At 35.9% G+C, this 14420-nt stretch overlaps 1 protein-coding gene across 5 annotated transcripts in view; it reads right to left on the bottom strand.

The window, feature by feature from the left end:
- Positions 1 to 76: 76 nt before the first annotated feature.
- LOC144436901 (uncharacterized) overlaps positions 77 to 14420 on the bottom strand; it is a 76982-nt gene continuing 62638 nt past the window's right edge. For 3 of the 5 annotated variants that reach the window (XM_078125776.1, XM_078125783.1, XM_078125799.1), the window contains one exon: positions 77 to 3722. In XM_078125776.1, coding sequence (XP_077981902.1) covers positions 2434 to 3722 — 1289 coding nt within the window. In that variant the 3' untranslated portion in view covers positions 77 to 2433. Of the gene's footprint in view, positions 3723 to 4051; positions 4473 to 4511; positions 4698 to 14420 lie in introns of those variants that run through there. The other 2 variants (XM_078125791.1, XM_078125766.1) reach the window with 2 other exon arrangements.

Genomic DNA, 14420 nt, shown 5'->3' with positions numbered 1-14420 from the left:
CAACACGCAGCATATAGAACAGATTCAGCAAGCAGCAGATTCAGCACGCAGCATAAAGGACAACATCCACGTGTTTATTAGGAAGATTCAAAACAAGATGGACATATATTGAAAGACTGACAGAACAAAGAAAAAAAGTCCAATTTCAGAATCAGAAAGTAAAGACATAGAACACAGGCTGTGGTCATTTCAGATACCACCCCAGGAATGTGAAACGGAATACATGTCTTCGATTTCATCACGTACACCAAACAACATACAAATGTATTTTCTCGTATTAACTTTTCAATGACCCTTAAGTCTTAAAACTAGCACGTACGTGAACGTTCAAATGCAACATGGAGGAAGTAAGGTATACGTCATTTCAAGAAATTTGAAATGTACATGACGACTTCAAAGTCATTACTGTCGAAATCCAATCAATCTCCTCTTGAGTAAATATAATTAATGTTGCCTTCGACAGACGAGTGACACATTAAAACGGAAAGCACGGAAATAACATAACTGTAGGTTTCACGTTAATACATTTGTAATGGTTTTAACTTACTCGTTTTGAAAGTATTGCTTAAAGAGAAAGACACTCATCCACCGCAATTAGTACCGATTACAACCAATAAGTACAAATTTCACCATTAGACTTTTTAATATATACAAAGTTCGATATTTTTTTACAAAATCGATGCCGAAAAAGGCCTGTATGATCACAGCAGGTGCCTGACAAAAAATTGACACCCTTTTCTATGGGAGGGGGGGGGATATGTTATAAACACATCTCAAATACATTTACATTAAGTTTCATTGTCTAATAAATGGACCGGTAATTTCCTACCGTTTTTTTAATTAATAAATATGAAATCTTGTTATGTTACGGCACAAAATTGAAAATTTGCTTAATTACAGTAACAGAGTACACGGCTGATCGATCTATTGTCATATTCAAGACTCGGCTTGTTTTCTGGGTCAAAAGTTTACACACACTCTGTCGTATTTGTCGTTAGTATAGAACTACCCAAGTGTACCTTGAATCGTTGAGAAGCGTGAGAACGACACCACAAATACGTACACTTATGAAAACTATTTCCATATCATTTAGCTTACCCTTTTGAACTTTGATAATATTTCATAAAAAAATAACAAAGCCCTTGAAATGGGGCACATTATAAATTATTGAGAGTCCAAGAAGGCAAATAAGTAATTAGAAACCCGAGCACATAATGTGATAAGACCTTGTGACGCATTCGACATTCACGGGGCAACGAGTCTTATGTCATTCGGTGACATCATGTAACTACAAGACTTAGTATAAATATGGCTACGTTGATTAAGATTGAAGTAAAAGGGACACTTACTGGCCTCCCTCTTTTATTGTTATATAATGCAATGTGGTAAATTTGCATCATGTATATATAGAAATAATCGGGGGATTTTACATTGTAATATCAAATTTGTTTTCAATATGTATTCCATTGTACGAATTTATACTTGTTCTTTTATAGAAATATGCCACCCTGGATAATAACAGGGTCTATCATTTTTTTGTAAAAGAGAGAAAAAGAAACCTATTATAAGGTCACGAAGTCACTTTTCTAGTTAATTGACAATTTTGTTCTGTCTAGCCATACATTGCCAGGTTTAGGCATGTTTAACTGGAAGAATATGGAAGCCGAATATCGCTTTCTCATTAAATGTTGTCTCTTCGGCCTCACATGCCTCAGGCACAACTATTTCTCGTCATTTTCTCATTTGGCTGGTTAGCCTCGGGGCACTATCATATCCCCGCCAAAGTTATTTGAAATATTTCCCATCGAAGCTCTGTTGAATATAAATCTCGAGTTCATTTGTAAATTATTGGCACCTCTCAACTCTATTTAATTTGAGAAGTTATTGAATTAAACTTACAAAAGTTTTCTGCGAAATTTTGGTATTGTAATTATGAAATTATTAAGAAATGTCACTAAAAAAAACTTTGATTCCTGTTTGTTTTGTACTGAAGGGGAAAACGAATCGATTTTGAAAAGATAGTAAGAAGAGTGAATTAAAATATGTATTGTCTAAGAACCTTTGCGATATATGGGTCTCACATCGATACATGTCTGATGGTGAAAATTGTTGTATATATAACACAACGCTGACTCACTTAGTGTTTATGAATACATTGCATAGAAAGATGGCGGAGCATCATGTACTGCCATGTGGGTCAGAGGGAGGTTGTCGAACTCTTGAGTTACATTTAATATCTGAGGCGAGACGAAAATACTCACAGAAGTGGAACAATTGACAATGAAGTCATAAGAGAGAAGACAGCGTCCATCTCGATATATAAATTTGTAAAATAAATTAAACACTGGTAGTATGGAATGACCCTGGCTCACTTGATGTGTCTGTCGTGGGAGTTATATCGAAAGCAAGAAAATAGTAATTTGTCGGTGATTGTCATATGTTGTCATTTCCGTCGTCAAAACAGGTGGCATAGGATGCGTCACTATTGTCTGTAAAATGTCTGGGTAGCGTCCCTATTTGGAAACATTCCTGTTTATGCCCCGACTCCCAGTGACGTCTCTGACAACCCTCACTACAATACCGACAAAGTTTGCATAGTGAACATACTTTAAAACGTTCTAAGAAATCCCTTTGGCAACGACCACATTCTGAGTATGAGCACCACGTCACCATTTTGAATTCTGTACATCTTAACGTTAATCTTTTTTCTCTTGGCAATGTTGTAACTAAGCTACAGTGCACTGTTTCTGGTTGCCCTAGTAATTGTGCGATCCTAGCGATCATTAACCCGATGGGGGCTACTGGGCGGTGTGCCCTGGGGTTATTGTCGTGGAGAACAAACTCCCAAAACTTCATTAATGCCCTAGTCACATAGCAGTCCCTTAACGTTACCATGGCAGCTAACGGCCCATATTCGGCGATAAATAGAATGGATTTGATGCAAGCTTCGCCCGTCATCCTGTCTTTACTCCTTTTCAAGACATCGACGATGGTTTCTATCAGTCCTATCTGACAAAGTATATTAACATCGTCTTGTTTGCCGGATACTAACAAACAATTCTGTAAAATTGACATTATAGCTTGTTCAAACAACATAACTTGCCTCTTCCTATCCCCATCTTTCTCCAATCGATGGCACAACCTCTGACCTCTCTGTAGAAGTTCATTGAATACTGGAAAAAGGTCTTCTTTAAGACCTAAAATCCTCCGCAAAACAGTTGCATAGGGGCTCATAGTCCACATTAATCGAATAACACTTAATACTTCCACCTCTGCGTCATTTTGAGACGTATCCTCAGTGAAAACCTGATCCCATTTATCCACTAATCTCGATAAGCAATACTCTAATCCGCCTTCGGCTAATCGTTGCACGACTTGAGAATAGATATCCGAAGCAGATAATTTATCCAGGTAATCCAATATAAGTGGTACAGTTTTCTGGATTTCGGAGCCACCAACCAAACGTTCAAATATACCGCGAACATGTTCACCGGGATCGTTCGAATAGAAATCGAAGTCTAATAACAGAGTCTCCTGACACACATCAGGATCGTACGAACTCGTAGACGCCATTGGTAAGACATCGTCTCTGCTTACCAAGCCTTCTGTGGTATGATCAGTATTACTGTCGTCAACTTCAACCACTCGACTAATTTCCCGCGCGAATGGCAGTTTGGAGAAATTCGTCCTCGTTGGACTTCTCGACGGTATCGACAACATACCTATAGAGAAAAACAAACAAACAAAAGAGACACTTTTTAAAAATGGCGACGAAAAGAGAGAAGAGTTGTCTAAATTTGTGTGGGAACGGAAAATGGTACAATCAATAGTCAGTTGATTACTTGTGTCATCTCTGGATACATAGTTAATACTATACACCATGTTCGCATTTGTAATAACGATCTGAATGTCAATATATCTGTGGCACATCTGAAGTAAACAGACAGAGCCCACGTTATCCACGTAGTCGATATATACTCTACAATGACATGGATGCTGTACATGAAGGGAGAAGAGAAATTGAACCATTGTTAAAATGATGACATCCAACCTGCAGGCGCTAAAGCTGCCAGAACTCCTACCCGTCCGATGTTTTTAAGGGTATCTCCCTTCCGGGCAACCGAAGTGGGGAGCTGCAACATGCTTGAACACTCTCGTTCAAGCTATCTGGTAAAATGATTATTAATATTTAAATACACGACATTAAAAGTAACAGCCAAGAAGAGAATTAGTGCTAGTTGTGTCAATTACGAACACGCTTCAGCATGTTTCATTATGCCAGGAATTAATTAAGTTAGAAAGCAACAACCATAATAGAAAACCAATCCACTTAGTGATGACAATATACAAATGGATAATATATTTGATGTTTGACTAATAACGTATGCAAACTCCACCAAACACAACAACAATATCAACAACAACGACAAGTAGAACGGCGTAAACACGCAGACCAACCACGACATAACACATTCAAGCGCATGCCATATTAAAATGAATACCGGACTCACATGACTACTGGAATATTTTACCACATTATTGTTTTCTTATCTAGGCTGGGGCTGGTCACATATGTTTTTATGGTCATGTAGACATACAACATTGTGTAGACGTCATTTGATCTCGATCATGTATGGCAGTCGTCAAATCGACATAATTAGTGGACCTGTCGCGAATAAGACCAGCCGCTCTATCTGTGATCGCGTATGACAAGCCATCATCATCTAAATATGTAAATAGGCGAAGGGTCAAATGTGTGTGTGGTAAGCTAAACCACGATGTGGATAGGGGACGTGGTGGTTTAATAAATACTTGACAACTGTCTACGTGTGCCAGTTGTATGTAACGAGGATAGAAGTCAGAACGTAATATACTGAGATCGATTTTTAAATGACCATAAACACTAAAAATGTAGTCTAGGAGCATAGGAGAATTTCTACGGCCTCTTTAGTGCAATGACACTGGAATGATTATTGAGATACTGGACTCGAAGTCTAAAATAGAAAAGACTATTAGTCATGTAGGAAAGATCGTTATTTTGTGGACAGGTGTTGGTAATCAGCAATATATTATCTATCTGTGGCTTGGATCAACAACTACAACACGTTGTACTACCCCCCCCCCCCAAACAGGTAGCTAGACATCTTTGTAAATCTGTGACGTCATAAAATCAGATTCCTCACAATAGATCTCCGTTTTACAAATGTAAAACTTGACACCGAGAACGACAGTCGTATATTTATTATGATGTAGTAGTTTCAATTTCAAACGTGAGATAAAGAAGGCTTTTGCTTTTTCGTTCAGTACATAGCCATAGTCAAGATCGGAAACGTTAGTGATTTAGGTTTTTTTTAAAACTAATATGCTTTATTTTGCAAACAAATAATACAATCATGAAAAAGTGTATAAAATAGGAATGTTTTCACCTTTGATACCATTAAGTTTTCAATAAAAGACACAGTATCAGATGCATTTTAGCGATGACATTGGAATGAACCTTCTATAGAGTTAAACAGAAATGATAGGAAACCCACTGATGCTACTATACTCGAACTAAATTATCAGTGTATTCAAAGATCATGTGTAGTGTTTTGTCGGCATAATGACGCAAAGAATTGCATTTCTATATATCTATAAGAAGTACTTTTATAAAATTATACAGCTACAAAGCAATTTACGAATTACGTATTCCATTTGTTAATATCAGTGCTCGTTAGCGGTCTTCATGCTACCAAATCTAGTGCCGATTTTCCCTTCCTTGCAATTCATGAAATCAAACGTATAGCTAATCAAAGAGACAACTCCAACGAACTACACAACTACCCTGGGATTTCCATAGCAATCCCAACCTCGAGTGTTGACTGCTATGTAGTTTACTGATGACAATGTCACCGGGGCACTTTCATGATGATCATGGAATTAGAACGGTAAATGACTTCACTTCAAGCACTGACTGTAGCCATCTGTCGATTCACGGCCTCCGTACTGTGCACAGCGAGAGAGCAGATGGATTTAGTTGGCGTTTGATTAATCCCACATATGCCGATGACGTAGTTTGATGACGTCATGAATTTTGTGTGTCTGGTCATGGCGTCATCGTAACTGATCTACATATCTGCCACGATAATCGTTATATCATTGCTAATCGTTGACTGTGAATAACATATGTGACTAGACACTGGATGACGTCATATTTCATCATAGTAATGTGTCAGCTAGACATTATGACCCCATTAAAACGAGGAAATGAAAAATGGATAATATATGAACAACTGACTGTAAAAGCGCGGATCTAGTTACTTACATGCATTTACATATGTAAGTTCATTAAAAATACTGAATTGTAAGGACAGTATTTAATACAGTCAGTCAGTCAGTCTATCTTTTCAAAATGACTCACAGTATAAGCTGATCTCATCGACCATTTCTATTTGCAAACACTACATTTATGTATACTGTGTACATTCGAAATGTTCTGTGCGTGGTTGAAATGTTAGTTTTTTCCATTCCTTCCTACAAGATGCGAAATGCAAAATTACAAGACTTGTTTGCAAAGTTGCTGTCATTTCAAAAAACAATATCAAAGGTCAATTCAGGTGTAACGTAAAAAATCAATTACATATTAATGTGTTTTATTTTACAACTGTTTTGTTATCATGTGTTATAACGTGACACATTATGTGTAGTTTTAAGACCAATTACCGCATTCATTCCCCGTACACTTCTATGACATTTGCGTTGTCAAAAATATTGGCAACGAAAATGACTTTTTAAGATTCAAAGCCTACTTTTTTAATGATCAGACAAACCAATACTCCTCTTTTAATGAAAATGCATATTTCATTCTTCTTCTCTGTATCTAAGTGAAGTTGGCAAAAGACTAGCAGACGAATAAGAATTCTGTTCTCTTCATGAGTGGTTGCTTCTAAAGTAGCGTTTATCTTTAGTGGTTGATTACAATGCTTGTTATCCATACACGTTGTGTAAATAATAAAACTAATCAATTCTGATGAACTAATAAAGTACACACGATTTTGTTAAGTCGATAATTTCATAATTGAATCTTCGAGTTATTCCTAATTGTAATTATAATTTGATGAAAAATGAAGGGCCAACACCCAAAGTTAACACTTAAGACACATATCGATAGAAAACAAAAGTCAGATTGTGGCAAAAATTTTCTTTTTCCTAGGAAACAAGGTGGAAATTAAACTAAAGGTGTTATAAACTGCCCCATAAAACTTTTAAAATAACCCCTAGAACTGTACGTCGTGTACAGTATTTAAATGTTTTAATAATGTTAATACGGTTTTCTTACATTGCAGGTACTCACTTTTTTCTCCTTCCTCTGTTTGATGTCCGAAGGATTCGGAAAATGTTTTGAGATCGATGCATTGTCCCGGATGTCCCGTAATGGTGGATATTTTAGCAACGACGTCGCGGACAGACATGTCAAACTTTGATGTTTTCAATCCTTCTCAGAGACAAAAATCTTAATTTTTGTTCAACTCCTGATTGATATGTACCGAGGAAGACAAGAGTCTATTATTACAGATCCACTTCATACTACGTTGCTGATATGTAGTAGATGGGCTCCAGTAATTTCACTTTCAGTCGCATAATTAGTGCACAAATATTGTCTGTACCATTCAAATCAAGGTCTGTAGAATTCTTGATCATATCCTGCAGTTTTCAGTTTTCTTGACAGAGGGCTGAGGGCTGGCTCCCGTATCTTCAAGACACCCTAAACTTGACCAAGGTCAAAGTGTTCTCAAGACCAATATCAACAAACGATTACGTCCTGTCTAATTGGGCATTGGAATGTCAAGGTAGTTTTAGCCTGGCTTTCTGACACCCACCCTTGCCTCATCCTCCCGTTTTGAACTCTGAAGACCTTTAATTGCGCACTTTGTTTATATCTAATGAGCAATAATACACCTGTTCCTATGACGTATCATTTCTTTCCTGTGGGAACTTGCCATTTCATAGATAATAGAATCATACAAAGATAGACAAGGGAATAGTTTCCTTACAATATAAGTTCAGTCATTGTCCACTCATTTGAGGGGTGGTTACAAATATCATGGCAGGTTTAGTGTACAATAAATAAATACCATAATTAAAACGCTGTGAGCAAAGAGTTTACACCCATAAGTATCTACCACTGGTCATTAACTACTTTCTGATTACTAATACATTAATGTAGTCCTGGACTAACCACTACAAGTACTCTATCCACGACCTCCGGGGAAACAATAAGAAAAGTAGGGTCTAGGTGCACGTGATCAAGGCCTGTGGAATGAAACAAGGCACAATTACTCTTTGACATCATGATGTAAGTGATACAAGTCACCAGTAGGGGTGGGGTGGAGGTCTTGTTTTTCTTGAATCTGACAGCATTTACAGGGTTAACCAATTTACCCTGAACGTCAACGTCACACTGGGCAATGTCAACTGTAAGTCACGTGTTCTATTAAAATATATGTCATTCTATGTTCATATATAGAATATTAATATTCTAATATTACGGACATTTATGGTGACCTTCTGATAAGTCAGATTGATTGGGGAATACTGAGTGACAGGTGGCGGAAAGCCGATAAGACAACACTTAAAATCATACTTTAATGAAGACCTATTGAGTCTCTCTACATCCCCTGTATGTCATCATAATATATTTTATAAGTGACATGTCTCCAACTGACACTATTCTACTTTCGGGTTTATTTCGTATAAATGACATGAATGCAACAGGAAATAAAGGCCCAACTTCCACACGTGTCACGAACTTCAAATCACGTTAGTCAGAAGAAATGTTAATTAATGTATAGGCTTAACGTACATTAATACTTGAATTCATATGTAAATAATGTATATTTGGATGTGTTTTTCAACTTTGCTGTATATTTGGATTCATTCATTCATTCATTCATTCATTCATTCATTCATTCATTCATTCATTCATTCATTCACTCACTCACTCACTCACTCACTCACTCACTCACTCACTCTTTCATTCATTCATTCATTCATTCATTCATTCATTCATTCATTCATTCATTCATTCATTCATTCATTCATTCATACCTTGTTATGTCATCTGTAAACCACGTGACTATAACTTATCTGATATGGACAACCTTGGCACCTGGAAGTCCAGGGTTTAATAAAAAAAATAATACATTGTGGATGTACGTGTACTTGCAAAACGTGTCATTTTTATGTACTTTTTATTTGATTAACCGTTGAGTAGTTTGATTGATGTTTAGACATTTACCCCCAAATCTACATAATAAATGAAATTTGACCCCCATACTAACACCTCCATGCAAATATTCTGATAACATATGCGATGTATCATACAATAATCCAGATTACCATATAAAAACGTGCAGTTTACGTCTTTCCTATAGCTATATTTGCTAGTAACGATCATTGTATTTAATATTATTTGGGATTTACAACGCGCGATGAATACAAAATTGGCAATTTTCTATTCAAGTTGTTCAACGCAACCTGTGTTGTCAAAAGAAATGACGAAAAAAGAAATCTAACGAGAAAAGAATCTATAATTTATTCCTGAAATATTTTCTATGATTGAATTAGATCACCAGTTATAAGTAATAATGCAGCAGTACGTTCTGTCCGTATTTATTGGGGTCTTGATCCCGATACAACTTTCATTTTTTTGAACGTACTGAAAAAAAAGCGTGCGCTATCCATGACATGAAGAGCGGCTCAGATAACAGAGGGGTCAAAAGAGACTACATTGCTCTCGTGATTAGCATATATTAATCACGCATATCTGACTACAAAATACGGCAATGTCAACGAGACGGATTGGACGAAAATATGTTTTTTGTATTCACTGAATAAGACTGCTCCCTGCCGTGGACGACTTTGTGAACTCGTGGTTAACGATGTCTCTGTACTCTATCAGGAGACTTCTTCACGTAGGAGACCTAAGACTTATATATATTGAACAATTTAATATTTCAGACATCGCAGGAAATTACTATTTTCTCTAAGCTTAAGGGAAGGCACTTGTCTGGATACTTGTTAAAATGGCGTCGTCTTGCCGAAGTACTATATAGGCAGACGGGGTAACATAGAGATAATGAATTATCCATCGATACTTTACCATCAGCGTCCAATTTAGATAGGGCACTAGCAGAGAGTATGAAGTATCTATACTCACTCTGATCTATCCACACGTTCTCAGTCAAAATCCAACTGTGATATCACCGTCCGTATTTCTTTTTTGATCTGACTGGTTTTTTTTTTATCACTCTTTCACTTTTCTTTGCTTGAAAAGATTCCCCACCAACTATATTTGATATAGTTCATGGACACCAATATCATATCACTGATGATATTGAATTGGAGAAATGCCTGTGGCTGTTCGCCCTACATATTAGACATACCCTAGGAGAGAATGCTGTGGTAGAGTTGAATTGGTAGCACTACTAGTACAGTATGAATGTGAAGCACGAAGACAAATATGTATAGAATGTTACAGTACAGGAAGAAGGGATAAATATTTCGTCTTTTCTTTCCACTTTATTCCTATTTTCTTACTCCCTTTCTTAAAAGTATGCAAACTCTAGGTTACGTTAAGTTGCTACAGTGACAGTATAAAGGAAATGTAAAGGAATTCATTTCTGAAATGCAACATTTTACAGCCAAATGTTTCCAGTGATGTTAACTGTTTCTTCTGACTCCAATAAACATCATCTCTTAAAAACAAAAAAAAAATCCGTTAAGTTGTAATCTATATTTCGTTCTTCTCAAATTAAAAAAACAACCGCAATGGTGACAATGTGTGATGAAACCATTTCTGAAATCTTGTGTCCGAATAGCTTACATATTTCATGAAATATTTCTTTGTATTTCGTGAACTAGTTTTTCCACTAATGTGATCTGAAAACCTGATTGTAGAGTCAAAGTTTTTGTTTCTTCTATTCATGTTTTTTAAAAAATCGTGATTTCTCAATGATTGCACAAAATTAAGAAAAGATGTTGACATTTTATTTCAGAATGACTATCGATTTCTAACAACTTACAGGGATCAATTATGAACGATTTTCAACAACGTGGAGAAACGGGGAAGTTCACACAAAGAGACCACGTGATAAGAGCTGGTCGAGCTGGTGAAGCCTTTTATGAAATCGATACTTCAGCGATACTCAAGAATGACTCCAAATTAGACAATAGTGTAACACCCGAACAATGCAATGTTGCCAACTGTATGACATAATAAGCTATACATAGAATGCTATCTGTTACCTTTTATGAAAATACATATTCAGTTTTAATTTTATTGATTATGTATGCCGAAGCTCGAGTACTTACTACTTTGTAAATGTAATTATGTTATCTTTTGGTCACATGCACAACTCAAGTGGGTTTTATCGAGGATACCATATCTAGTAAATTATCAGCACTAAATCCGCTGTTGCACATTGACAATAAACATACTCCCAAATACCATATGCATATGACCCATTTATATGTATCCTGGTACGTTTACATACACACGTACATTTTGATATATGTAAATGATTGCAAATTATTTGCATTGAGCCTTTGGTAGTATTATGATTTTCTGACACATGTCCTTGCTGCAATTTGTCATTACAAAAAAAATGTCCGGCATTCAAGCTTGCAGGGCAACTTCAAGTGCATTTATGTTAACATTCGGTTAGTTACGATGAAGTTCTGTTGTATCTTTATAGAGACAAACCCCAGCTGTTGGTTACATGATGTCAACACGATGTCAAAGGTTACAGCGATCTAAAACATGTAAAACGGCAAGTAAAGTGTAAGCTTACATATGGCACGAATCTACAGTGGCAATTTTGTGAAAGTAACGGATATCGCTACCACAATAGCTGCCAATATCGGGACCAGTTTCGCACTGCTGGCGTAACGTGCTTTACGAGAAGCTACGAGTTTCTGTCACAGTCACTTGAAGTGGACCGTGATCATATATTGAACAAGTTTGTAATCAAAGTGTGATATTTATAATTTTACCACTCATTGAACGTAAATATGCCAATTATAAAATAAATAAGTTAATAGATAATTAATTAATTAATTAAATAAATAAGTAAAATATGGTAATACACAAATATACGGTAAGCGAGATATAGGACTTCATACAATCGATCAAGACGTTCAATATCGGCTGACTATAATTTACACAGCACAGGGACGCGTAGTGTTTCTTAGATTGTTGTTTACCTTGTCTACAGGCTAAATATAATAACGTTGAATATATTTCTTCTACCCGTATCTGAAAACTGTACCTGAATGTATCGACACATTTATAGTAGCAGGATTCGTGTGATATTTTCCTAAACAACAATCTAAAGCAATTAAATACACGTCCCTGTGGACCACAGCCCATGGCCCACAGCCCACGGCCCACGGCCCACAAGCGACTGTGGTTTTATATAAAACCTGTTTTTATCACGTTACTGAAAGACTGATGGCTAGTCGGTAAAACGTTAGTATTCAATAGTAACATTTATCATCAAAAACCCACTCTAATAATTTATATATTTTATTGCTTTGTGTGGTTTTTTCTTTATAGATGTGCCGCTACCAGACAATTTTACAAACACAGACAATAAAACTATTAATATCAATATTATCTCGGCATATGTCACAACAACACACTAATTTTAACGACAAACAACTTCAAAGAGAATAATAAACCTTCGTGAATTAACTTTCCAAGATCAAAACATTGTGCCGAAACCGATGATTGATTAATAAATGTTAACACTCTGTGGGTTGGCTGGCTGGTGGTATAAAATTGATAACAGAATGTACGCCATGGCATGTTGTTGTTTTCCGTTTGTTTCACCATTGTATTTCATTACTGACTATCGAATATCATAAAAACTATCACGCTAATTAATGAAAAACTTTATAAAAAGGTGGGACGTGCGTCTTACATTAAACGAGTCAACCAAAACTAATTCCGTGTGGTTTCATATGTCACACTTGATATTTTGCCCATATGGCAATCTACACAAATTTATAACTGCAAAATAACATTGAAATCAGTGAAATTTTCAAATATTTTGGGGTGAATGAAATTTGAAGTTTGTTTTTGAGTGAAAATGTTATCAGTATTTACGCTATGAATATCGTCACATATACATGCATGCATGTCCTTGGGTTGAACTTTGACATGGGGCTATTGAACCGTAAGCAATCATCTTTTACGTCGGACTTGTCTATTCACTGTATCTATAGAAATAACGATAGGCTGTGTTTACATGTAAAGGGATATCAACTCTTCATCGTACACGATTGGGTACACCAACATTCTTGTAGTTGTCTTTTTTCACATTTAAGTCAACTAAAATGTTCACAATATACATGTTTTGACATGATCGTAATGCCAAACGGTATCGTTTATATGTTTGGTGATACGATTTCTGTGTTGATGTGATATAGACAGTTTAATCCCTATTACATTACATGATATTAGTTTGTGTTATTAAAAAGGAGCAAGTTCTTTATCTTCATGGCTATCGTGGTTATTTGAAATACCAACTACCAAAAAAATATTCAATTATGTATAGGAAGAAGCATTTACTAGGAATCCGTAAATGATAAATATATTTGTACACCGACTTTAGTCGGGACTCAGAATCCCAGTTACAGACTGTCAATTTAATGTAAATTTCTGTTTGCACATTAGTTTATATATTTTCACGCATTGTTAAATTATTCCTTGCCAAATATAATGTCAATGTGGTGAGATTTTGCTTAATACTACATTTTCGAGAAATGGGAGGTGCAGAAAAAAAAGGAAAGCCGTCGGAAATTGATCAAATCGCGGGGGTGGTGTGGGTTGGAAGAAGAAAACGTACGAGAGAAAAGTGAAGGTGAAAGGTCACACAACATATTATTTTTTTTAAGTTGTGCGTTCAAACCTTTTAATCGGATTTCATAAATTGTAATAGTAAAGTACACATTCATAAAGCGCCTTCCTCAATGGTTGTCGTGTCCATAGCGATTCTAAAGTTATATCGCTGTACAGTTATTTCCTTGTATAATTCAGGATGCCGTATGTGGAATTCCTGTTGTTACTAAAACACTATTCCTGTTATCATGTTATATAATTCATCTTTTTACTCCGTGTCTTATATATTTATAATTCTGGGAAGAGATGAATATATTGTCGTAATGATTGTAGGAAAAGTTTTGATTTGAGATTTTAATACATGTAATTAGGAAGACTGTCTTGGTCGTAAATAATAAAAAAAATTACATATATATGTAGTGCATCATAAATGATTTCAAACAAGACAAAGGTTATGAAATGACCTTATATAAGCTAAACCCTATGAATCATATTGGAATGTAGTCTGGAATTCCCGCGATTGGCTATCCGGTATTTA

This window comes from Glandiceps talaboti, chromosome 1 (genome assembly GCF_964340395.1).
Source record: "Glandiceps talaboti chromosome 1, keGlaTala1.1, whole genome shotgun sequence".
Classification (NCBI taxonomy): domain Eukaryota; kingdom Metazoa; phylum Hemichordata; class Enteropneusta; family Spengelidae; genus Glandiceps; species Glandiceps talaboti.
The sequence above is the reverse complement of the archived record's forward strand: the minus strand, read 5'-3'. Positions and strand labels throughout refer to the sequence as shown.